Source organism: Episyrphus balteatus, chromosome 2, assembly GCF_945859705.1.
Source record: "Episyrphus balteatus chromosome 2, idEpiBalt1.1, whole genome shotgun sequence".
Lineage (NCBI taxonomy): Eukaryota > Metazoa > Arthropoda > Insecta > Diptera > Syrphidae > Episyrphus > Episyrphus balteatus.
This window is the reverse complement of record NC_079135.1, coordinates 62,675,117-62,703,115: the sequence shown is the minus strand read 5'-3', so window position 1 is coordinate 62,703,115 and position 27,999 is coordinate 62,675,117. Positions and strand designations below refer to the sequence as shown.

General features: G+C 33.2%; 2 protein-coding genes and 1 long non-coding RNA gene across 3 annotated transcripts in view; 2 read left to right on the top strand and 1 right to left on the bottom strand.

Moving 5' to 3' along the window:
- Positions 1-21,627: 21,627 nt before the first annotated feature.
- On the top strand, positions 21,628-22,194 carry LOC129909471 (uncharacterized). Its single transcript, XM_055986551.1, has one exon. The coding sequence runs from the start codon at positions 21,628-21,630 to the stop codon at positions 22,192-22,194; it is 567 nt and encodes a 188-aa protein (XP_055842526.1).
- A 101-nt stretch (positions 22,195-22,295) lies between these two features.
- On the top strand, positions 22,296-22,661 carry LOC129912506 (uncharacterized). Its single transcript, XR_008771839.1, has 2 exons — positions 22,296-22,385; positions 22,450-22,661. It is a non-coding gene; the product is annotated as an uncharacterized LOC129912506 (long non-coding RNA).
- Positions 22,662-25,975: 3,314 nt separating this feature from the next.
- The window catches only part of LOC129912504 (golgin subfamily B member 1), a 72,149-nt gene continuing 70,125 nt past the window's right edge, over positions 25,976-27,999 (bottom strand). Inside the window, exon 5 of the mRNA XM_055990776.1 lies at positions 25,976-27,986. Within this exon, the coding sequence (XP_055846751.1) occupies positions 27,574-27,986 (413 nt within the window). The 3' untranslated portion in view covers positions 25,976-27,573. The remainder of the gene's footprint in view (positions 27,987-27,999) is intronic.

Genomic DNA, 27,999 nt, shown 5'->3' with positions numbered 1-27,999 from the left:
ATCAGCTGTAAATATGACTGGCATTGTAAAATTGAACTCTACAACAGAATTTAGATATATAATTAAAATTATCGATATATACCTATTATAAGATATCCTATTAACGGCCATATTATTCACTAGTTTAAAAAATACATCTTGATGTAAAATTGTCAAATGTCAAAAATAAATCTAAATCCAAAATAGTTACCCCAATTTTAACTATGAAAATAGTTAAAAATTACTATTTTTTTCTCTGTGTGGTAATGAATATCATAATCATAAGGGGTATTCACGATCCGATGCAACTGGTCTTGTATCATTGCAAAAGTGTAAAATCTTACAACACTACAACAACAAAATATACGGATTAAAATTTTACAACAGTCTTGTACTTTTGCTATACCCTAGACCTATTGCAAAATAAAAATACAATAGAGTTAAATTATTTTTGACAGATGGCAGCTCAACGTCGCGTCGCTTATGATAAACAGTTTGTCTTTTTTATTTTGTTTATTATGGTTGTCGGCTTGTCGGTACTCATGTCCCGTAATTTAGTTTCTTTTGATGTAAAATAATTTGTGAAAAAAAGAATTAGATTATAAAAAATGGAAAAAAAAGAAGAGCAACAGTAGAGGAACAACCCTGTTAAAAAAAAGCATCATGGATTTCATTCATGCTTCAATATTTACTATAGATAAGAAAAGGGGCGTTCACAATCTATTGTAAAAAAAATAAAATTTTACATTTTTACTAGGCCTGTTGCACCAGATCATGAATACCCCTATAGATTTGGATTTATTTTTGACATTTCAATTTCTTTACATCCAGATGTATTTTTTAAACTGGTGAATAATATGGCCGTAAATGTTACTTTAATTACAGTTTATTCACGTATAAAGCCTTAACTACATTGGCTCAAAAAGTGAAAAAGTACAAAAGTGAAATATTAAAACAAATGATGCAGAAAGCTTACTTTTTGGTCTTAAAAACAATTTGTATACTCTTTTTCACAAAACAATCCAGAAAAAAATGTCACTTTTGTACTTTTTCAAAAAGTGGTGTAAGTACCTAATTAATTCTTAATAGCCTCGTTCCATTGGAGGTGGTAGTTTACTCATGAGTAGATCTAGTACTACAATTTACACACGATCTTCTACTCGAGGAGATAGGGATGTGTAGTTGTTGTACTAGATATCTACTCACGAGTAAACTACCACCTCCAATGGATGGGGCTAATAATGAAAGTTCACTAATAAGATCGGAGAAGAAAAGAGTTCTGAAATTCCTCGGTGTGCACTCAGAAAACGAAAATCGAACTGATCTATTTTTGACAACTGATGTCAATGGATCTGGCGGATGAAAAAATTTGGAGTCGGTTGTTTTTACTACTTCAGGACTATTGGCGATTGGAGCACATACTACTAGCGATGTAGTTTCAACTTTTGAACTAATTTTAACAGGACGGATGTTTACATTTTGTATTTCTAAAAATGGCGTCCATGTCAAAAATCACAACAAAAAAAAGTAAAATGTCGGATGCTAGCTCCTTCCGTCCTGTTTATTTTAGTTTTTGTTTTGACCACCGGTAGCGCATTTCAACTTTACCAATCTTCAATAGTTTATTTCAATATTTTTTTTAGCTCGAGAAATCTGTACAAAGACTGCCAAACGCATAACATAATGGTTTAAATAATACTGATTTAAAAGATCTATAAGTGAGTTACTAAAGTAGGGTTGCCAGATATATTTTGACGAAACTAGTAATCGAGATGTAAAATCCCGGACTTTCCCGGACAAATAAGGACACAAAAAAGAGTACAAATCTAGGACAAAAGGAATGCATAGTTTTATAAAAACAAAAAAAAAGTGGAACAATCTTTTCAAAATTTAACTAAAAATCACATTTTTAACCCTTGTTCCCGTAGCATTCTTTCTTATTTTTTTCACAAAAAAAAATAGAAGTACAAATTTTAGATAATATTACAAAAGTTGGAATGTACATAGTTACAGTAAAAAAAATTTTAAATTCCATTAAAATCCAATTGCTCAAAATTTTAAACGATTAAGAGCCAATTTTTCAATCTTCGAATAAACAGTCAGTTAACTGTTCGACGAATAAAGTTATTAGGCTCATAAACAATCAGATAAAAACGTTGAATTTTTCAATCAAGAATAATTTATTCTACAGAATAACAAAAAAAAATTGTCAAATTCAAAAATATTTAAAATTAAACGTCATTTTTATTCATGATTGTTTTTGTTTTCTTGTGTTCCACTGTATTTTTTTCAAAATTCTTTCAAAACAGCTTTGACAACTGGCACAATATTTTTGTTGAGATTATTTCTTAGAATAATTTTTATTCGTCTCTGAAAGAAGCAGATAGTTTTATTCTAAGGAATAAGCTATACCTGCTTGTTGAAAAATTGATTTTTTTCTCTATCCTTAGGAATAAGTACTAAATGACTGTTTAACTGACTATTGAAAAATTGGACCTCAGTTAAATGCTAATAGAATTTTTAGTAAGTTACTATTTAAGTTAAGAAATGGTCTTTTTGACTTAGCAACTTACTTAAGCGGCCTTATATTTTTCTTAATCGTTTAAAATTTTGCACCTTGAGTCTTACAATAATGTACCTACTGTAATAAATTATAAAATTTAAATAAATTATTAAAATAAATTTTTGTTGGTCAGAGAACTCACTAACCAGTACCTCATACGCACATTTTTGAGTTTTGATTATATTGAAACAGAACACAAAAAAGAATTGAGCAGATAATAAACCAAAATAAAAACGCCTCGCTTTTAATGAACTCGATTCATTTTTTGAATAAGGAATGAATTAAGAGTATCATACAAAAAGTGAGATTTTTAAAGGCTTCAAAAGAGTACAATCCCGGACAATTGATAGAAACTATCCCGGACGTCCCCCAAACAGCCAAAAAAGAGTACATGTCCGGGAAAACCCGGACGCATGGCAACCCTATACTAAAGCAAATAGTTTACAATTATTAGGTGTGTTTTTATTACAACCGGGCTAAACTGGACAAAAAAACGCATCAGGGCTTAAGCCTAATACGCTGCTGAAGCGAAACGAAATTTTCCATACAAGATTTCGTTAACGAAATCCTGAACGGAAAATTTCGTTTTGCTTTTCGTTTTTCAGTACGCAGCTCTAGCGGAAAATTGGAGAGTTTTCACATTTGTCACTTACTTTTTACTGTCCTGTGCATTTTTCTTGACTCCAAGAGCAGTGTTGATGGTTTTTTCACTTTGAATTCATTTATTTCTTGCTTTAAAAATTATTTTCTATTGATTTTTCTTGATTATAAATTAATTTAGATTTTTTTTATTTTGTCTGACAGAATACTCGATTATTTTTTTTCGTTAGCATTTTTGTTGTCGACTTACTTGAAAATTTTTCGTTTCGCATCAGCAGCGTACTAGGCTTTAACCGGAAATCTTGGCAGCACTGCATATTGAATGTTCCGAAATCAGCAGACAAAAAAATTTAGAGTTAACATATTTTTCGCTTTTGGGTTTTTATTGTATTTTTCTTGTATTATTATTGTTTTATAGAGAGTTACAAAAATGTAGGTATGCTAGCACAAATAATTTAATACATACATTTTTTCATTCCAAACATCAGTTTTCACGTTTGGTAGCACAGATTTAAAACTGTTCAAAAAGTTAAGCCCAGAGAAATCTCCGGGCTAAACAACTTAGCCCAAGGGGTTAAAGTGTTGTTGCATTTAACATGTAAATTGCTTAGCCCCGACTGTTTTTTTTGTCCAGTTAAGACCGGTTGTAATAAAAAACACACCTATTGTACATGTGCCAAAGGCACAACACACAACAAAAATTTAGAGTTGTCATATTTTTCGCTTTCGAGTTTTTCTTGTATTTTTCATTTACAAAGATATACAAAAATGTATGCTAGCAAAACTAGGTAAATATATTTTATTTTAAAACTGTTCAAAAAGTTAAGCCCAGAGAAATCTCCGGGCTAAACAACTAAGCCCAAGGGTATAAGTTGTCGTTGTATTTAACATGTAAATTGCTTAGCCCCGACTACCGCGTTTTTTTTTTGTCCAGTTAAGCCCGGTGGTAATAGAAAACACACCTAATGTGGAGGGTTAATTAAGAACTGGATTTGATTCTTAACCGATATATTTACAAAAATAACGATCAGAGATAGTGACAACGGCCAAAAAACCGAATATAAACAAGATGAGAACCAGCGGATAAACTTTAAGCCGTATTTATTAAAGACACTCACATGCTTAACGCAGTCTTTCGCTTCCAATAACAGATATAACCAAAAACACATACTCTTGGCCAGGGTTAGGTTGTACATTATAGAATTTGAAAACTTTAAATGTGTATCTTAGTAATTTACATATTAATGAAATTTGGTTTTTCTTTTGAAAAATTAAATCCAACATACATTATAACTAAAGATTATAATTTTGAAAATATCATATAGGTACATTTTGTAAAATTAACTACACATGCATAACTGATGCATAAAACAATAATTTTATTAATTAAAATCTTTATTTTTGGACAGTTTAAATTAAATATATTTAATAAATATACTTATTTTTAAATAAGTAGCACACACAAAAATCTATATTTTAGATTATATTATTTTATTTAATTATTTATATTTTAAAAATATAATATATCTATTAATTTTATACAATGTTTCTAAAAATAATTTTAAAAGTCTATATCACAACAAAACATATTTCAAATATTTAGTTTCTTTTCTTTCTTAAATAACTGATTAAATTTAATGGTGTATATGTTATATATTTTTATCGTTTAATAATCCAGAAAATTGAATTTACTTCAATTTTGTTTTCAGTTTAAAATAAGTTTTCTTCACAGAAGGAATTAGTAATCAAATAAACCAAAACTGAAAATGCTTAAAATTTTGCATTGTTCCATATTTCAATCCCTACCTAAATAAAACAGAACTAAACAAAACTAATACATTACAATATATTTTAGTTTATAGATTTATAATCTGCTCTAAATATATTTTAATGCACATCAGGTTATTAAGTTTAATAATTATAATAATTATAAAGCTTATAATAAAAATTCACGACCTCACTCTGATACTAAATAAATCCACAGCTGTGTGGTTGCGTTTTTTTTTTATACAAATTTAATTTTAAGTACAAATACATAAAATGAATAACATCTTGGATAAAATTGATAAGAATTGAAATTAAGTATTTAAACTTTTCAATAATAACTTCCCATTTAGCCATTAAGTACTCTGGTGGACTTTGAGAATAAGTATATTGGAAAGAAAGCCTAAAGCGTATCGGGCAATATTTTTGGTTCGTTTCGCCCAGTTTATGTTAGCCGCTTTCCTTTGGAGGTTACACTCATGAGTAGAAATCTAGTAGGTACAACAACTACAATTTCTCACCAACTAGAGTAGAACATCATGTGTGAATTGTAGTCCACTCATGGGTAAACCTTCAATGGAACAGGGCTGTTATTGACCAGAAAATGTTTTTATGTTTTGGATATAAAATAAGAATATAAAAAAAATATGTAACGAAAAGGTGTCCCAGTTGATGCACTTCCTCTGTCCTCTCCACAAGCATTCTTCCGCACTACATGTTGTGTTAGGGCACATTACCTACTACCTACACATAAGTTCTTTTAAACGAGGATTAAGCTAGATCAGAACAGAACAGTTTCGTGAAAAACATCAGAACAAAATAAGACAGTCAGTTAAACGTCAACACAAATTGTAAATTGCTTGAATTTTGTTAATCGTTTACATTTTCTTTATTTTTCGTGTTTTTAGTTTGAAAAATATTAAAAAAAAACTACTTTCTTGATTTTTGTAATATTGACTAAAATAGTTTGTTTGGAGAGTGTTTATCGTTAGACCTCTTTTAATAGACTGGGATTCAATTTCTCAATACTCTTGTGTGGATGATCAAGTTGACATTTTTAGCTCATTTTCAAAGTATCTCTATGATGTGTTTGTCCCTGTGAAATCTACAAAAAATAAATCTGTTTCAAATGATTGGATTACTCCACGAATTAAGTCGCTAATGGTTGAACGGGAATTTCTTATGCTCGGCAGAAATATTTAAAAAGTTATGAAAAAGTTAAAGAGCATTGCGACCAATACAAACAAATTAGTATAGCATTAAAAAGTTCAGTCATTCTCACAGATGGACGTATTACTAGGAGCTAAGTATGTGCATTAAGAAAAACTTTAGAAGCTTAACCAAGCTGCGGATAGAATTTTGACGAAGTGTATAAGTTTAGGTTTTCCTTCCTCTTGGTGCGTGCAAGTTATGCCACCCATATTTCATATAAATCCAATTGCAATCTATGCAATAAGTAATCCATGAATTACTTTTTGGATTATTTTCGTATCTTTCAGATATAATATCCTACACCCCCACAAATAATGCATTATACTTCGTTGCAAAAGCAACACAGCATTATTCTTTATTCGTTGCAACTGCAACATGAAACCTTTTGCAATTCAGCAAAAGAACAAACAAAGAACATTCATTCACTTGGGCATCAATCGCTTCGCCCACACAATTTGGTTATGCTTCCCTAGCTTTAATAGATTATGCTAGGAATTGTATAGTTTAGTTTTTAAGAATAGTTCTAAGACTCCGGTCGTATGACCGTCAACGTTTATTATAAATAATAAAGGCTTTTAAGCCCAAAAAATATATTTTTTTATTCAAACGTGTGTGTAATTACTTAATTGGCGCCCAACTTAGTGGTAATCAACTAAATAAAAGTAACCTACGATAATTTCAAAAGCCCAACATAGTGGTAATCAATTAAATAAAAGTAACCTACGATAATTTCAAAAGCCCAACATAGTGGTAATCAACTAAATAAAAGTAACCTACGATAATTTCAAAAGCCCAACATAGTGGTAATCAATTAAATAAAAGTAACCTACGATAATTTCAAAAGCCCAACATAGTGGTAATCAATTAAATAAAAGTAACCTACGATAATTTCAAAAGCCCAACATAGTGGTAATCAATTAAATAAAGGTAACCTACGATAATTTCAAAAGCCCAACATAGTGGTAATGAATTAAATAAAAAAACCCTTGATAATTTAAAAAGAAAGTGCAACTTAGTGGTAATTAAATAAAAAACCCACGATAATTTAAAAAAAAAAGTGCAACTTAGTGGTAATTAAATAAAAAAAACCACGATAATTTAAAAAGAAAGTGCAACTTAGTGGTAATTAAATAAAAAACCCACGATAATTTAAAAAAAAAAAAAGTGCAACTTAGTGGTAATTAAATAAAAAACCCACGATAATTTACAAAAAAATGCAACTTAGTGGTAATTAAATAAAAAATCCACGATAATTTACAAAAAAATGCAACTTAGTGGTAATTAAATAAAAACCCACGATAATTATAAAAAAAAACAAAACAAAAAAAGGTGCAACTTAGTGACAATTAAATAAAAATAACACGATAATTTTAAAAAGGACATAAAAGTGACAGAATTCCAATAAAAACTTTTCCACCTCTTCGATATCGATGGTCAAGGCTTCCTAGTGCAGGATCAATGGATAGAACACCTCAAAGGTCGATAAACTGAAGATCAACAAATATTTAGTAAGATATCATTTAGAGATAAATATAAAAAATATGAATATATTGTAAACATATATATATATATAAAAATATTCTGTAAATTTATCCACTCTTAAAACAAAAAAAACCTGGAGAATTTAATAGATAGATTCGCAAAACTAAAAGTATCTAAACCCATTAAAATTAAAAAACTCACAATGCCAGACTTAACTGTTGAGTTAATAACTCAACTCATAGCGACTTCGACTGCACCACTTTTAGACGAAATAAACAGACTCAAACAAGAACTAGAGAGCAAAAAGGACCAAGTCCTTGAATATGAAACTCAAAAAATTGACGAGCTGATTAAATGTGAAGAAACTTTAGACGTTATAAAGTCTCTTCCAGAGTTTTCGGGTAAACATACAACATACGTAAGCTGGCGAGAAGCCGCTTACAATTGTATGTCGTTGTATAAAATAGGGAGTAGAAAATTTTTCGCAGCGTTAACCATTCTGCGAAACAAGATCACAGCACAGGCCAATGATGTATTGACGAATCATGGCACGGTGCTAAACTTTGAAGCGATTATAGCTAGACTAGACTTCGCATACTCGGATAGAAGGCCTATCCACATTGTAGAGGAAGAACTTAGCGTTCTTCGACAAAACAATTTATCTGTAGTAGATTTCTACAACTCTGTCAACAAAAAACTGACTTTACTGATTAACAAAACGATAATGACACACGGAACTGACAGCTCTGTGACAAAAGAACTAAATGCAAAAAATAGAGCATATGCTCTTAGGGTATTCATAACGGGGTTAAATCCCCCATTGTCAAACATCATACATTCGATGTCACCGGTAGATCTCCCTAATGCCTTGGCAGCAGCCCAAGAAATAGAGTCTAATGAGCAAAGAGCTCTTTTTACGAGTATATATTACTCCCATAAAAATAAAAATAATAACAACAATAATTATAACAATAAAAATTATTCCCAAAATTATAAGACTCACCAAAATTTTAACACACTGAGATACCCTAAAAGGGAAACTAGTTCAAGGCCAAATAATTTTGCCTTAAGTAAACCTGAACCAATGGAAGTTGATCCTTCCACACAAATCTATCGACAGGCAACAAATTACCCTAATCATCAAAATCAACAGAATAACCCTAATGGTTATCAACAGCCGACGAACTATCCTCATCCTCAAAATCAGAGGAATAATCCTAATAGTTCAAAATTTTATCCAAATCAGTCTCAACCGAGAGGAACTTTCCAAAAAAGAGTTTGGGAGTCAACCCAAACGAATCAACCAAAACCAAAAAATCAAAGAATAAATAATATCACTGAAAATCATTTTTTAGGCGACTGGGGGCAGTCGGACTGCCATTCCTCTATAAAGTCGACCGAGACACGAACAAAGAATTAAAAATTTTAATTGACTCTGGGGCTACAGCCTGTTATATAAAAACAGGAACTTTTCCCAATAAAAAAGAACTTAACGTTTACAAGAGAGTCCAAACTGTTAATGGATTTTCCATTATTAAATACTATCATCAATGCGAAATCTTTGGCATTGATCAAATATTTTATGAAATAGATAATTTAGAATCCGATCTCTTAATAGGATTCAATTTACTTAAAAAAATTAATGCTATTATAAACCTTAAAGAAGGATATTTAGAATACGGAGATAAAAAAGAAAAAATATTTGATAATAATAATTATCAAAATAAAACTACCGCCTTGGAAAGGAATATTAATAAAAATAATTTAAATAAAAATAAAACTACCGCCTTGGAAAGGAATATTAACAAAAATAATTTAAATAAAAATAAAACTACCGCCTTGGAAAGGAATATTAATAAAAATAATGAAAATAAAAATAAAAATACCACCTTGGAAAGGAATTCAGAAATTACCGAATCCGAAAAGGATTCAAAAATTAAAAAATATTTAGCATCTGTTGCAAATGCAACAAATAATGATGTTTCAGAAACTTTAAGTGTAAACCCCACGATTCATGAGAATAATTGTATACAAAATCATGAATCAATTGATACAAAAATAATTCAGTTAAAATATTTTATTAAAAATAATATAAAGAAAAATCACTCAAAAATAAACATTAGTTTGCCTTTTCGAACTGATATTCGCGCTAGTATTCGCATGGAAACTGATACACCCATATGGAGTAGACAATACCCATATCCACACTCGTGTAATGATTTTGTAAATTCAGAAATAAATAGATTACTCAATGAAGGTATTATACGAAAAAGTAAAGGACCATACAATTCTCCGATTTGGATTGTGAATAAAAAAGGTTTCAATCCTGACGGAACGCGTAAAATGCGAATGGTCATAGATTATAAAAAAATAAATGAATTTACTATAGAGGACACATATCCTATCCCAGATACGAATATAATATTATCTAATTTAGGGAAGTCGAAATATTTTTCGACTATTGATCTCGAGTCAGGATTCCACCAAATCTTGATGGAAGAAAATGATATTGAAAAAACAGCTTTTTCAATTAATAACGGCAAATATGAATTTTTGCGTTTACCTTTCGGTCTCAAAAACGCGCCTCGAATCTTTCAAAGAGCAATGGATGATATATTACGAGACTTTATAGGCAAAATATGTCACGTCTATATGGATGACATAATTGTATTTTCAGAAGATTTAGACACTCATATCAAACACTTAGAAACCATTATCAACGTACTTAAAAACGCTCATATGAAAATCTCAATCGAAAAATCGAAATTTTTCGAAAAAGAAATCGAATTTTTAGGCTACATTGTAGCACACAAAGTCATTAAAACAGACCCAAAAAAGGTAGAAGTTATTGAAAACTATCCCATTCCCAAAACACTTTTTGAACTAAGAAGTTTCTTAGGAATCACGGGATACTACAGAAAATTCGTTGAAAATTATGCTTTTCTAGCAAAACCACTCACTAAAGTCTTATCAGGTGAAAATAGTAAAATATCAAAGCACATGTCAAAAAAAGTGAAAATAAATCTTAACGAGTCTGAAGTAGACTCCTTTAACAATCTCAGAAAAGCTTTATCAAATCATATTCAATTGGTCCAACCAGACTATACAAAACAATTCGTTCTAACCACAGATGCATCAAACGTAGCAATTGGTGCTGTACTATCCCAAGAAAACAATCCGATAACCTTTATTTCTAAAACACTAAACTCAACAGAGCGCAATTATGCGACTAACGAAAAAGAGCTTTATGCTATCGTTTGGGCACTAAAAACACTGAGAAACTACCTTTACGGGGTTTCAAACTTGTTGATATATACCGATCATCAACCTTTGTCATTTGCAATATCACCCAATAACCCAAATGCCAAAATGAAAAGGTGGCATTCATTTATTGAAGAATTCTCACCTAAAATTCAATATAAACCTGGCACAGCTAATAAGGTAGCCGATGCGCTATCACGAATAATCCTTTATAATATATCAGATGCTGACCCATCAGATACAGACATTGATTCAGACGATACCGATGAAGAAAATGAAATAGATGCTCAAAGCACCATTCATTCCGCTGCAAGTCTCGATAGTATAACTATACCAGAAACTAGGAAACCACTGAATCAATTTAAGCAACAATTACTTATCGCCCATAATGGCTTCACTACAATCCATGAATCCATTAAAATGTTTGGAAACACAAGACATTTAATTGAATTTGATACAGTAGAAAATCTACTTACAATTTTAAAAGAATTCTTACAACCCAAAGTTGTAACAGGAATTCACTGTACAATCGAAGATCTTTACCAAATCAAAAGATCACTCTTAGAAACTTTTAACATTAAATTTTTCTACACCAGGCACTTTGCTACAGATATAACAAATAAAGAAGATCAATTTATGATCATCGAACAAACACACAATCGAGCACATAGGAATTTTAAAGAAAATTTAAAACAAATTAACAAATTTTATTACTGGCCAAATATGGTTAAACAGTTCAAAGAATTCTCTAGAAATTGCGAAATTTGTTATAAACACAAATACAACAGACAACCCAAAAAGATACCTATTGGTCAAGCACCAATCCCTAGTAGTGAAGGCGAACACCTACACATAGATATTTTTTACGCACAGAAACTTAAATTTTTAACTTGTATCGACGCTTACTCAAAATACTTAACTATCAAATTTATTGATGATAAATCTGAAATTGAAGGAAAAATCTTAGAACTCCTTCAAATATTCCCATTTGCAAAACACATTACATTAGATAATGAGCCTAGTTTTGCCTCTGCTCAATTTAAATCATTTATGATGAGACAAAATATAGAAATATTTTATTCCGATCCTCACCATAGCACAACTAATGGTCAAGTGGAGCGTGTTCACTCCACAATCATAGAAATTGCAAGATGCATTAAAGAAGAATTTAACCTAATTAACGATTTAGAAATAATTCTCAGAGCCACTAAAGAATATAATAATTCAGTACATTCTTCAACAGATCATAAACCCTCTGAAGTATTGTTCAATAAAATTGATCATAAAGGTTTACATAATAAATTATTTGCTATACAAACCAATATGCTTAAGACGCATAATAAAAATAGAGTAAAGAAAACTTATCAAACTGGTGATAAAATATTTGAAAAAAATTATGGAGAGAGAAATAAACTTAAACATAGATACAAAAAACAAATTGTCCATCAAGACAATAAAAGAAACGTTGTTATTAATAGCAGAAAAAGAATTGTTCACAAGGACAATATTAGATAAATAATTATTTTTACTTTTTATACCTTTAGCAAGTAGGGAAAATATTAAACATAAATATCCTATAATTACAGCAAAATGCTCATTCATATCATAATTACACAACTTTATATCATATCTGCACAAATCATTGAGTATACTAACGATGATTATATACTCCTGGAAAATGATGACGCACTGATATACCAAGACTACGGTGAATTATTTCATGTTTTTAATATTACATATTACGAAAATATTTTAACTGAGGAAAAAGAAAAATTTCTTACAAATAAGAAAAAAGTGTATTACACACATGAAGAGCACTTAGAGCTCGAATCAGAGCTAAATTTAATAGAATCATTTTTAACTCAATTAAAAATAAATAAGGTCAAAAGGGGAATAAACGAATTAGGAACTCTTTGGAAATGGATAGCAGGTACCCCTGACCACGATGATTTCCTCACAATATCCAATAAAGTTAATGATCTAATAGAAAATAATAATATCCAATTAACAACAAATACTGAAATTTTCAAAGAAGTAAAAAGACTTTCTGGACTTATAAACGACATAATTGGTGCAAAGTCATCAGTCGAAAAAATAATTAGAAAACAAAGACTACGGCTTACAGCCAGAGATTTACAAAATACACTACAAACAATAATTCTTGCAAAAGCAAACATCCTAAATACAAATTTTTTACATCTTCAGGAACTTAAAGACATAATAAAACATGAACACGAATCAATGACTTTAACGGACCTCTTAGACATTTCACAATTCAAAATTTTACAAAAAAATGAGTTAATAATTTTATATATTAATTATCCTATTATTTTAAAAAACTGTTCCTTATATGAAGCTAGAGCCATCGCACATGACGATGGAAAATTATTGATAGACAACAATATTCTTAAATGTAATAACACGTATTTTAATTCACACTATTGTAAAAACGAATTAAACAATAATTTTTGTAAAATTAACTTGAATAAAACCTGTTTTACAAATATCTTAAATAAAATTAAAACTAATTGCATTAAAATTAAAGAAAAAAACAAAAAAATTGAAGTGATTAAAGATGGAGCGATAATTATTTCGGGAACAAATATTGTAAACGACAAAATTTTAAATGGAACCTTTTTAATAATTTTTGAAATTAATGTTACTATCAATAATAATTTTTATTATAATCCTACGGGAAAAATAATCGAATTTTTGAAAAATTATCATTTTAAAGATTACATAATTACGGAATACATTATATCGAATAATGAAGAATTAAAATTCAGAAATATCAATTTTGTTAACAAAATCTTTGAACATTTTTCAAATAGTTCCGTCACTTCTAAAATAATCATATCTTGTACTTTTATTTTATTAATAATTTTTATATATAAATTATTTAAAATGTACAAGCGCAGGAAGCAAGAAGAAATTTTAATAAAACAAGAAAAAATTCTTTCGGAAATGTCCGATAAAATTCGAATTTTGCAAATTCGGCTGAATCGGGACGATTCAGTTTAAACAAGGGGGGAAGTTATGCCACCCATATTTCATATAAATCCAATTGCAATCTATGCAATAAGTAATCCATGAATTACTTTTTGGATTATTTTCGTATCTTTCAGATATAATATCCTACACCCCCACAAATAATGCATTATACTTCGTTGCAAAAGCAACACAGCATTATTCTTTATTCGTTGCAACTGCAACATGAAACCTTTTGCAATTCAGCAAAAGAACAAACAAAGAACATTCATTCACTTGGGCATCAATCGCTTCGCCCACACAATTTGGTTATGCTTCCCTAGCTTTAATAGATTATGCTAGGAATTGTATAGTTTAGTTTTTAAGAATAGTTCTAAGACTCCGGTCGTATGACCGTCAACGTTTATTATAAATAATAAAGGCTTTTAAGCCCAAAAAATATATTTTTTTATTCAAACGTGTGTGTAATTACTTAATTTGCATATAAATTTTAGTTCAGTGTTGATATTTGGTAAATCCTACTGCGGATAACTTTGCCAAAAACACACGCCTTATTTTTAATTTATAAACCAAAATTTAATGCTTGGACAATGTGTAATTTGCAACACCTTACCTATACCTATTAAATGCCTTTCAGCGTTTAAAGCTGAGGTACGGTAGAAGAGATTCTGCCGTTCATCGTGCAATGTTCTTAAAAAGAGGATAAAGTACGTCGGAACCATACGTTTTTGTAAGAATGGCACACGCGAGAACATTAGAATTTGAAGACAAAAAAAGGAGGAGAAACATTAAGTAAAAAGCATTTCTTTGCCAATGTCATTTTTATTAAACCATGCAAATATTTGTAACCATATCCAATCCATATCTTTAACTGATAAATTTACAATCTTCTCAATTCTTGGTATCAAACTTGTCGTTTCAATTTCCTTGATTAATTCCTATTGTTGACATGATTGTTGGTCTTTAAAATAGTTGCATATATATATTTAAATGATAATACCTTTCTTTTAACCATGGGCGAAGTTTATTCTTTATAATTTTTTGACATTTTATTAAAAATTATTCTCACAAAAAAAATACACAATTTAAAAACTCAAAACTGAAATATAAGTGACAGAATTTTTCATTTAGTAGTTTTTAGCAGTGGCGTATTGAGGGGGGGGCTCAGGGGGCTCAAGCCCCCCCCAAGCCTTCAAGATTATGTTATTATTTAACTGATTTCATCATAATGTACATGATTAACTGAAATTTGTTCGTAAATCCTAGAGATTTAGAGGTAGCACAGATGCTCGAGCCCCCTCCAAATTCTGAAACGGCAGTTTGTGTTTGTTTGAGTAAGAGCCTTAGCTGGCGTTGAGGGTTGGGGTAATTTTTTCGGATTTTAGTCCAATTCCGAATTCTTCAGATCTTTTTTTTAGTATTTTGACGTCGAATTACATCACCGTTAAATTTTGCAAAATTTCTTATGCAATCTCAAAACGCCGTATTTGATCGTCTTAAGTATATTTATAGAAATAGAAATTTTTAATATCTCGAAAATCTAAGTGGTTTCTTTATGCAAATTCCAGTTTGCGTTTCTGATTTGATTAAAAAAGCAACATATTACGAAAAAACATATAGTAGGTATATTTCGGATTAAATACAAAAAGAATTTCATTCAAAATTAGTTTTTGAGACTTTCACATTCTGCATTTCACTTTTTGTGTATTCACTTGCCGAAAGTGAAATTAGGTGTTCTGCATTTTTCACTCATTTAGATTTTCTGATCGAATTCAATTCACTATGTTTCTGTTCGTGAATTTGGGGCCTTTTTCAATGAATCTGGAATTGAAAAAGCATTTTACTTTAAAAACAAAATAAAAATGGATCCTTCAGTTTTGACAGTTCGAAGCACTTTCGAAGTTTTCGAAATCGATCAAAATGAAGAATATATTGATATTTCGGTCGAATTGTGGAACATGGGCGAATATATCGAAAATAGTGATGAGTTGAGTATAGCTCAAAAACTATAGACGTAATAGAAATAATCCTGTAAACAGTTTTGGATTTAGCACATGACAAAGTTCGAACGAAATAAAGTGTTTTTTTTAACCTTCTGCAGACACACCTCTTTTTTGAGAATTTGGTTTATACTTTTTCATGTCGCTAGAACTTTTTTCGGTCTCACTATTTTACTAAGAATCATACCTATATGAATATGATGTAGAATTTTCCGAGGAATTCGAATATATTCACAATTCCAAAAAAGTGCATTTTCACCCTTATAAAGACACTTTTTCGTGACCACTTTTTATTTTTGTCCTGCCAAATTCGCACCCGTGTGTTGACAGAGGGTTAAGGATGACACTAGGTACTTAAGGAGGAGACAGTAGTACGAATCTATCGAGAGCAGTAAAATGGGACTATATCACTTTCAGAACCGCAGCACAGCGCTTCACTCTCGATCAAAGATGAATAAAAAGAGAGAACAATTTTTTGCACCATTTACCCTCTAAAAAATTTTTGAAAAATTTTCCAGCCCCCTCCAAATTTTTTTCTGGATACGCCACTGGTTTTTAGTACAGAATTTTTCAACGATTTATCACATTGAGTTTGAGAATCGGATTCGGGGTGCCTGTGAAGTGATAAAATGGAAAAACGTTGTGAAAACTGAAATGATATTATTTTTATCACAGAACGAGAATTGACCCTCAGAAGACTTTAAAATTTCAATAAAATACGATCTGAGATGCGGTTACCCAGTATAAATTTCTTTCGTACTAAATTTAATTTAGATCTACAGCCACGTGTACTCTGGCGAAGTCTTCGCAATTATGGCTTTAGTGGTGATTGAGCCTTTAAAGCCAGAACCATAATTGGCGGATGGTGTCGGAAGCTACTGTCAATTGTTGTTGTTTTCTTTGTACATATTTGCGATAAGTTTTCATCCGTCGAGTGCGGTTGCGAGCGCTGTTCCCCTCCGTTTCATCTGACGCTTCAGTCAATTATAGTTCTGGCTTAATTCTGTCGTTATGAATTCTTTTTGCGTCTCATCAACGCCCATTTTTAACAAACCTTCTCTAATAAGCGTACCGAATGCTCATTTTCCGCAGCCTTATCTCTTCTCTTTTCGTAACATAAACTCTACTGAACTCTATTCCTTCTTCTATTCCACAAAATCTACCAGTACTGGCTCTGGCGAGCTTTCTCCTATGTTTTTAAAAATCCTCTTTTCTTTGGTTGCTATTTACCTACTTTTTGTATTAAATACCTGTCTAACTAAATCCATATTTTTCATCAAATGAAAGGGGACCCTATCGTCATACCACTGTCAAGATTCAAGAAGGGCTTCACCTGAAAACCCTGGCGATTTCCGTCCAATAAGCATTCTTAATTTTTTGTCTAAGCTTCACGAGAAAATAATGCACAACCAATAAAATGCTAAATTTTGTTGAAGCGCGTAAACTCCTAAGTCCTTACTCGATGGCAAACTTATTTTCGCAGAAATCATACACCGAAAAGAAACCAATATCAATTTAACATTTTTTAAATATCAAATATACATTTTCTAAATATCAGCAAAAAGTGCTGGAAAAATGTGTTTGAAGAAATAAATTTGAACCATTATTAGGCTTTATACAAAAAATTAGTTCGTACCATTTTATATATAAAAACATTGAAAAATGTTGAAATTTTGTAGCAAAAAATTGATATATTCTATTAGGTATATCAATTAAGTTCTAAATTAAATCGGAAATACTTAAAAATACAAATTTTAAAAAATCCAAGTTGTTTGGCATGAGCTAATTACTTCACTTTGAAATTAAACTAAACATAAACTTAAATTGTTTAGGCCCATTTGCTGAAACGAGTCTTAAATATTTATGTGAAACATAAACCCTTAAGTTCTACATTACGGTTTGCACGAACTTCAAACTGTGTCATAAATTCCTCTAAGTTTAACATAACTTAGGGGGAAGAAATAGTAGAACTTAAGCTGTTATGTTCTACCTAGGCACCTTTATTTTATGAAAAAAGCAAGAATGTCGCTCAAAAATTGATGTCGGTAGTACAAAGGACATGAATTATTATCAATTTAATAAAAAAAAACTTACATTCATTAACTTAAACCATCCACAGATGGTACAATTTACACCACAGTTTTTTGTATGAGGCACTATTTTGCTGTCATATTTCATTGACTAATTTTGACACGCCAGCACATTTACACACACACACGAATAATTTTTGTTTAACCAATTAACACTTATTTTTGGCTCAAATATACTTTTTTACACTTTTATTCCGCAAGATAAAGACACAAACTTGAAAATTTAACGATATTGTTGTATATTAATTGCTAAATTGCTCAAAATCTATTTAAATTATTTGACGTTTCTATTGATTTGACTTTTGAATTTGAAGTTCTCAGCGATTTATATCATGAAAGTAAATCATTGCTAGGTTAAACATAAATATTTTTTAGCAACTTAGAATAAACTAAGTAAAACACAAGAGTTATGTTCGACCTAGCTAAGATGAGAATTTATGACTAGTATGAGCAAATGGGCCTTAATTTTCTAATTTGAAACAATTTTATAATAGAAAGCTAAAAATATAACGAAATATTTTGTGGAGTCAAATTAGATTTATACCTCGGAATCCAGGGAAAGTCAATGAATCTGAAAACGAGTATAGGGCTGCATCATTAAAAGATCAAATAAGAAAGTTAAAAAAAAAATTTCACCGCTTTCGATTACAACAATTTTAAGGACCGTTTACGGTTATTCCGTATGAAAGCGTTCAATCGGAATTGCTGCCTCATTTTATATTTTGCTCAAACTTTGTAGGGATGTTCTCTAGGGCTGTAAGGAAGCAAATCCATGATGATTTAATTTTAAGTTGCGTGGTTTCCCCGCTACCCGCATTTGAACTTTAGCAAAACGTCGTTTTCATGTTGCTATAGTTTTGCGGGGGGGGGGGGGGGGGTTAAACCCCATAAACCCCCTTAAATACGGCTATGTTGTTAGGCTATTGATTATGTCTTACAGAAAGGAACTAAGAGGTTCACATCTTTTTATTGCAGAAATTGTTCAATGGGTTGTAAAAAAGATAAAACCGCGGAGTGCTATTAAATGAGAGGGTATGAATTGAAGATAGGGGTGCTAAAGCCCCATTTTTGTTTTTTTTTGTCAATATCGATAACATAGCAAAATGTTGATATAATGCTTGAAAACTTTTGTAGAGAATTGAATTTCCTATATCAGAATAAAAATTGAAAGAAAACAAATTTCCATACCAAAACATACCTAAATATCCCACTGGAGGGGAAGTATACAGGGAAGTTTACAGCCCCACCTCTTGGAAAGGAAATTTCTCATCTATTGCTTCTAGAAATTTCCTTTCCAAGAGGTGGGGCTGTATACTTCCCCTCCAGTGGGATAATTTTGGGGTATTCAGCATTCAGGGGAAATTCCAACGGATGCGTTCAGAAGGTAGGTATTTTCATATATCTTAAAAGTGCGTTCAGATGTTTATCTTCACAGCAGTAGGTAGCATGGTCAGACATTTATCTTAAAAGTAGTTTAGTAATTCTTCGTTACGATACCAACATTTTGCTTTGTTTACGACATTAATTGAAAAAACCAAGTATATTGAAAAGAAAAAAACAAAAACGGGACGTTTGCATCCCTATATTTCCACCCTCTCATTTAATAGTATTTCCGGTTTTATCTTCCTTTACAACCCATTTTTTTTCTTTGAAAACTAATACAAAAATCAGATGCAAACTGAAAGTTTTAAGAACTCATAAGGTTTTAATGAAAAATGTTAACAATTGATAAATAAGTGGTTGATTTCATGGATACTATAGCAAATCAAAGAAATATTACGTTGTTGCATTGAACACGTAAATTGCTTATCTGCGACTATGATTTTTTTGTGTCCAGTTTAGCCCGGTCGTAATAAAAAAACACGCCTAGTGTAAACCAATTAAGTTCATGGGTTTTTGTTTATAGTAAATTTGTATCCGAGTATTCATTTTTTATCATGAGTCTGCGCATCCATCAAAATAAAAAAAGTCCTTCCATCCTATCGATAAATGTTGTTTGAACCTATCCCGGTTTTTAGAAACCATTTAAACTAAGTTAAGACGTCTTTATCATATATATACGCTAATTTCTCCAAAACAATAAATAACAGAAATCGTATTTAATATTTTTTTTTCTTTTTTTAGTTTATAAATTTAGTATTAAGATGTAACGTTAGTATTTAACGAATTAAATAAATATCACTAATATCGTGTATTGCATAAAATGTTTATTCAGTAAAAACTGAGTTTCCACAAAAAACTTTGCTAATATTCTCCCAAAGTACTTAACTAGACTGCTATAGTAGATTTGAAAGAATAAACAACAATTTGTTTAGGGAATTTGTTAAGGGAAAATCTCCAGCAAAAATTTACTATCAAAAGGAAAGGCCCACTGTATCTGCCATTTTCACTTAGTTTTAATAATCGCGCTGACTGAACACAAACAAAAATATAAAATGATATTAGGTGTGTTTTTTATTACAACCGGTCTTAACTGGACAAAAAAAAATGCAATTGGGGCTAAGCAATTTACATGTTAAATGCAGCAGCACTTTAGCCCCTTGGGCTTAGTTGTTTAGCCCGGAGATTTCTCTGGGCTTAACTTTTTGAACAGTTTTAAATCGGAGCTACCAAACTAACTTTTTCAAAAATTGTTTAGAATTTACTTACAAAGGTGAAGCTCGGCAAAAATCCGTGTATCAAACCCTCCTAGTGGGTGCCGGGCGGTAATGATCACCACAGTTTTATCTTGTGCGTTTTTGGCAAGATGGTGATCAGCTAAGGTCAGGTTGCATAGCTGTATTGTTCTTAACTCCTCAATAGTTAAACAATCAGAAATGTAATTTTACCATCGATACAAGGTTCCTAATTTTCAGTGGTGGGGTGAGCGTGCACATAATCCGTGCCCAGGAAATGGAAGGCTGGGGGATAAACCAGTCGTGAACGAGCTCTTTCGGATGCCTTGGCAGGATCCGTCATAATTTTTGCCTTGCCCCGGTAATCGGCTCTGCCGGGGTTGACCTTTCCTTTCCGACCTACTCGTGGGACTTTAATTTATTATTTCAAATTTAAAATGGACAAAAAAGACAAGACAGACTATACGACTTCCGAGTTGGAAGATGAGCTTCTGGCCTCGAGCCAGGAAACAATCGGAGGGTGTTCAGATGATGTTAGAGGCACTAGCATCTCTGAGCAACCTTCAAAAACTGGAAGTACAGGCGGAACCAGCGGTACCCCTGTACTTCGACCCGCAATAAACCAAATAAATCCTTCGGGTAGCAGAGCCAGCCAAAGCCATGCTACCCGGCGTAAGAGAAGATCAGCAAGTTCGCATCGGAGAGCGGATTTCCATAGGGCATCCTTCATTCTAAGCAAGATTGCTTTAAATGAGGAAGCTGGAACTCCGCACGAAAACGATGCTGCTGATAAGATCAAATATGGGAAGATTGTTGAGGAGTACAATAATCTTCTCATTGAACCAAAAAATTCCGTTAAGAGAATTAGATCACCTGAGGAAGCTAATCCTCCTCAGAAAAAATCTAAAGCAAACGGCACCAACAAGAAAGCACCATCTCAGTAAGCGGCGCAATCGCGCACTTTTAGTGAGATTGTCAGAGACGATCTTCAAGTGGCGGTTGTAGATGAGCTCTCCACTGACAACAGAGCTCTGATGTCGGTGTGGAACTCCATCGAGGCTAAGCTTTCTGAGATGGTCTTTCTATATACCCTATCTGCAACTGAGGGACCCTACCCGAGTTTCGACTCTGGTGAGATGCTTAGGGGATACAGGGTAATCAAGTGCGAGGATGTGTTCTCTAGGGATTTCCTTAGTAAAAGTGTAGCTGAGGTCAGCAACAAATGGGATGGCTTGAAGCTCAAGCTTATCCCAGCTAAGGAAATTCCAAGACAACCACTGGCTCGTATTTGGCTGCCCCTCATGAGCATCAAGCCAAGCGGACCGGAGCTGATCCGCAGTCTCCAGAAGTTAAACCCGCTGATTCCTATGCATGACTGGGTAGTCATTAAGGCTGAAGAGCCGCAGAAGAACAGCGCGTCTTACCTTCTGAGGATCTGCGAGGTCAGTCGTGGGGCTCTCGAAAAAGCCGATTTCAAGCTACGTTTTGGCATTAGGAATGCCAAGATAAAGATTCTACAGAGTCAGGAAACGGACCCTAACCTAGTTGAGGATACTGTCGAGGATGACGGTGTCCCCAAAGAGGCAGGGTCCTCCGGCAAGGAGCTGGTAACTGACTGTGTAGAATCTATTCCGAATTGAAAACATGCTGCGCGTCATTCAGGTTAATCTGAAGCACTCTAAATGTGCTTCAGATAACCTGAGAGTTTTCCTGAGGGAGGAAAACTATGATGTGGGCATTTTTCAAGAGCCCTGGGTTAATGGCCTCCGAGTGAGGGGCCTTCAAGACAGCCAATACGACCTTTTCTATAAGCCCGTCAGTTCGAACCAAGGTAAGCCAAGAACTTGTATTTTAGCTAAAAAACACTTAAAAGCTTTTTTGTGTCCCAATCTTAGCACCTCTGATTTGACCGTTGTCAAATTGGAGGGTTCAAATACTGAGGGTTTACTCTTGGCCTCTGCGTACATGGCACACGACCAGCAGTCACCGCCGGAGGAAGTACGCAGGCTGACAATACAAGCCAATACCATGAAGACAAGCCTACTCATCGGGTGTGACGCAAATGCACGTCATACTCTGTGGGGTAGTTCTGAGATCAATGAACGAGGTGAGTCTTTATTTGATTATATCATTGAAAATAACCTTTCTCTCTGCAATAGAGGTACTACTCCAACCTTCATTTTCCCGAGTTCGGGAAATTATGAAGGATGGGAGGATGTACTAGACATCACCTTTATAAATAACTACTCCAATCTGCAGGTAGAAAACTGGAGAGTATCCCCTTTAAAATCCTTTTCAGATCATAGTTGGATTCTCTTCCAACTCAAATTTGAAACTAAAACCCCACCCCCTTACAGAAATCCCAAAAGAATTGACTGGAAGAATTTCGGTCAAGTTTTTAGTGCAAAAATACGCAGTATACCCAATCTGAGCACAGATACGGTTGAAGATCTTGAATCAAAGGTTATAACCTTTGAAAGATCGATGATCACTGCCTTTAAAGTCTCGTGTCCGGTGAGACATAGCAGCAAAACATTTCCTCCTTGGTGGAATGAAGACTTGTCTTATCTGAGGAAGATGACTAGAACAATCTTCAACATCTGCCACAAATACAAATTTTATCAACCCTATAAAGATTGCTTAAAAGTCTATAAGCGCACTATAGCTTTAGCCAAAAAAGAAAGCTGGGAGGAATACTGTCATTCCATAGAAGATATTAAGGATTCCGCCAGGTTAAGCAAGGTTTTATCGAAAGAACATTCTAACCCCTCGTTTCTTAAAAAGCCTGACGGATCCTGGACAATATCCCCAGCTGAATCCTTGGAATTACTAATGACTACTCACTTTCCGGGGTGTGTAGATAACACCTCTGAAGTGAACATAAATCCCACCTTGCTATCAGTTACGACAGAGCGAGTAAACTCCTTGATAACAAGAGAAAATATAGCTTGGGCTATTAATACTTTCTCTCCGTATAAATCCCCAGGCCCTGATGGTATTCTGCCTATTATGCTGCAAAATCAGCAAGAGATAGCAGTTCCATGGCTTGAAAAAATCTTTAAAGGCTGCCTTCTTCTTAATCATGTGCCAAAGTCTTGGAGACAAGTTAGCGTGGTTTTCATACCAAAAGTGGGCAAAAGAGGACATGAATCCGCGAAGGATTTCCGGCCAATAAGTTTAACATCTTTTTTACTTAAAACCTTAGAAAGAATCTTGGAAACTCATATTAGAGACATTTTCAAAAGATGTCCCTTAGCTAGTTCGCAGCACGCTTATATGAGGGGCAAATCTACGGAAACAGCCCTCCATGAAGTTGTTAGAACAATTGAGAACTCGATCCACTTTAAAGAATATACCCTAGCTACCTTCTTAGATGTAGAGGGAGCTTTTAACAATGTCCTAACCGAATCTATTCTCGAGGCCCTAGTGACTTTTGAAGTAGAAGACTACATCAGAAGTTGGATTATTTCAATGCTAAAAGAGAGAAGAATTCAAGCAAGTTTAGGAAATTCAAACTGTTTTAAATGTGTCAACAGGGGTACGCCTCAGGGTGGCGTTCTCTCCCCCCTTCTATGGCTCCTTGTTATGAATAATATCCTCGTGAAGCTTGAGAGAAGTGGAGTGAAGACAGTGGCATATGCGGATGATCTGGTTGTACTTGTATCAGGAAAATTTTTACCCGTGATCAGCGAGATCACTGACACGGCTTTGAGAAAAGTTAGCAACTGGGCTACAAGCTGTGGCCTAGGAGTTAATCAAAGTAAAACGGAACTGATGCTTTTTACAACTAAAACCAAAATCCCTGTCTTCCCTCTACCTCAGCTCAACGGCCAAATCTTATCACTTTCTTCTAGCGCAAAATATTTAGGTGTAATTTTGGACACTAAACTGAGCTGGAAGCTAAATATAGAAGAGCGGGTTAAGAAGGCGAGCATTGCTTTCTATGCCTGTAGTAAAACCTTTGGGAAAAAATGGGGTCTTAAATCAAAAATGATTCTATGGACTTACACAGCGGTGGTACGACCCATTCTTACTTACGGCGCCATTGTTTGGTGGCCTGCACTAAATAAAGCATATAACATCAACAAACTTAAGAAAATTCAAAGAACAGCAAGCGTAGGGACAACTGGAGCCCTCCGGTCGTGCCCTACTGAGGCTCTAAATGTTCTCTTGCACCTTTTACCCATAGACCTTCATATAAAATACCAGGTTTCTTGTAGCGTTTTAAGGCTAAAAGAAACGGGCTGTTGGAAGGCAAAACCCTTTGGTCACAGTGACACAGCAAATTTAATACCATCGGATATGCTTCTGACACCCACGGACTACTGCACTCCTATTTTGAATACTGTAATGAATTGCAAGGTCAGCTTCCCGTCTAGATCAGACTGGGAAGATGGCATTGTGACGAGAGACTTCGACACCTGCATTTTCACTGATGGCTCAAAAATGGATTGTGGGGTCGGTGCGGGTGTCTATTATGAATCCCTCAATATCTCAAAATCCTTTCGACTACCAAACTTTGCCAGTGTATTCCAAGCGGAATTGCTGGCAATTAAAGAAGCTTGCAAATTACTTAGCCTATATCCAAACCAAAACCAAAGCATAGCTATATTAACAGATAGCCAGGCAGCTATAAAAGCAATTGCTTCGGTCACGACATCCTCCAAATTAGTTCAGCAGTGCAGAGAGGAACTCTCATTGCTGAGTGGAAGCCTCACAATCACTCTCATCTGGATCCCAGGTCACAGTGGTTTTGAAGGCAATGAAAAGGCGGATGAACTGGCCAGGCAAGGATCGGCCCTTCATGAGTCTCTAGCAGAAATAGTTAACATCCCCATGGGAGTCATGAAGGGCGATATCTTCTCAAAATACCTAACAAAAGCCAACAATAGGTGGCACAACTTGACTAGCTGCGTCATATCCAGAAAAATCTGGCCCACCTATAATAAATCCAAATCATATGACCTAATCTCTAGACCCAGAAAAGAAATTAGCAGGATCGTTGCGGTATGTACGGGACATTGGCCGATAGGAGAACACGCAGCAAAGCTAGGTATTCCTTACAACACCTTTTGTCGCAGTTGTTTGAATCAGCAAGAAAAAGAAACGGTATTCCACTTCCTTTGCCAATGTCCTGCCCTTGCTAGAAGCAGAATGCTCTCTCTGGGCAGTGAATTTTTCAACGATATAAATAACATCTCAGAATTAAAGATCAAAGACTTGATCTCATTCCTCAATGCAACGAAGTGGTTTTAGGCTAGCCTAAACACTCGTATGTATTGAAATCACTTTATTCCAATTAACCCATTTATAACTCATAGGTTTCACAAGTTTTGGTATCAAAACGGCGCATTTTGCGCTACTTGGGTCATCAAGCTAGGATGCTTATGACCGCCATCTCTACCTACCTACCTACAAAGGTGAAAACTGACGTTTGGAATGATAAAATGTATTAAACTATTTTTGATAGCATACATTCTTGTATCTCTTTGTAAAACATACACGAAAAACACAAGAAAAACGTGAAAGCGAAAAATATGAAAAATCTAAATTTGTGTTGTGTCTGCTGTTTTTGGAACATTCAATATACAGTGCTGCCAAAATTTCAAGTTAAGCACAGAGGCGTTTTTTTTTGTCATGTTAGAGCCGGTGGTAGTAAAAAACACACCTATTAGCTCTCGCTTGGTTCAATGAGCCTGTTATAGACTGTTTCGAACAGAAAAGTACAACTTTTTGGTGTTTAATTAGATAATTTCTGTTTCTGACAGCATTGATTGGTTTTTACTCGCAAATAGCCTGCCTGGAACAGTTCAGAACAGGATTTTTCTGGACTTGCTTTTGAATCAGAACATATTGAATATTTGTGAACACTGTCAAATGTGTTTTGTTTTCTTCTACCATTTTTTCTCACTAACTTAACAAAAGCTTTCAATATGAGTGATGAATTGGAAATAATAGGTCCGTTTGGGTACGCCCCAAAACGTTGAAAATTTTAACCCAAAGAATTTCTTGCGGCTAAAATGTAAGTTTTGTAAAAATTCGTTTGACATCGGTGTGATTTTTTCGTGTAAAAAGGGAATCATTTAATATTTAAAGAACTGCAAATTAACAATAAATTAGAAATGTGATCAAAAACTTATTCTTTTTGAAAATGGGTAAATATTGTACGGAATTATTGCTTCTTGCGTTCATTTATATTTTTTATAGTTTCTGTAGTTTTTGTGAGGATTTCATCCTCACAATTTTCATATTTTAGCCCAGGAAGTACCCAAACGGACCTAATTAATTATTTTCTCATATGTTTTTTTTTTGCATAGCCGGAAAACAGAAGCTCATTACAAAAGTGGAAGTATTCTATTAAAACCACTTTATTTCGCTTTAAGGTTAGATTTTCTAAATATTTAATAAATACATTCATTAAAGAAATTTTGCTCAAAATAAAACAAACCTTATGATGTTTGAAAAAATTGGTAACCATGAATAGAGAAAAACATTTTCTCAAGTTAAACGGTCAATTTGTTTTAATTTTTACCACATACATATATGTGTATGTAATGTAGGTATATCGGAGAGGCATTATCGCAGCAAAAGAGTATAAGTGTCGTGAATTACATTAAAAACAATGATATTTTTTTCTAGAACTGCTATGTTTTTCAAAGACAATTTATCTAATATTTTTATTAAATTTTAAACAATTAAGATTAAATATATTTTACTTCACAGTTTTATGCTAGACTTTTAAAACATTTATAGCTGGCACTAATTCATTAGTGTTTTATGTTTCTCTCTTTTATATATCCGCACTCTATAAAAAAGTAGCTTCAACGACTATATCTTATTTCAACCTATTCTTCCTACAAAATACACAAAAATGTTTAGTAAGATCTATGCGCTTTTCTTAGAGAAAAGAAACAATAAAAAAATTTTGGCACCAAAGTACCAACCTAGAGACTATTTTCTCAAAGTACCTCTTATCCTGTTGCTGATTTCTTTGTAAAGCAACAAAACAAAGTTCCTAATTAGAGATTCGTATGCGGATGCCCTCCCGTAACGGAATGTCCTCCAAGTGCCGGAGCAGCAGTTGTCGTAACTGCTCCAACAGAAGAAGCGGCTCCTCCAGTGAGAATTTCATGTTCGTTTTTTGCCTGACGCAACCAGTTCCGTAAATCACGTGTGCGTTCTACAAGGCTTGTTGTATAATTGACTGCCCTTGGGCTTTGCGACACAATAGTGTTGGCGGCAAGGATAGCTCCTCCCATGCGACCAGTGGCTAATTGCCGGTAAGTTTCTAAGCGATCAGCCAAAGTTGGAATTGATTGAGGTGCATGGAGGAGGGTTGAACCGTTTGAAGTTCCTGAAACAGCACCAGGAGAGGAAAGAAGATTGGCCCAGTTAAAATCGTTTTGTGGACTACTCAAAGGAATTGATGCACCTATTAAACAAAT

Excerpts from the sequence above, each read along its gene's own strand:
- LOC129909471 (XM_055986551.1), top strand. The coding sequence starts at position 21,628 with ATGGTCTTTCTATATACCCTATCTGCAACTGAGGGACCCTACCCGAGT.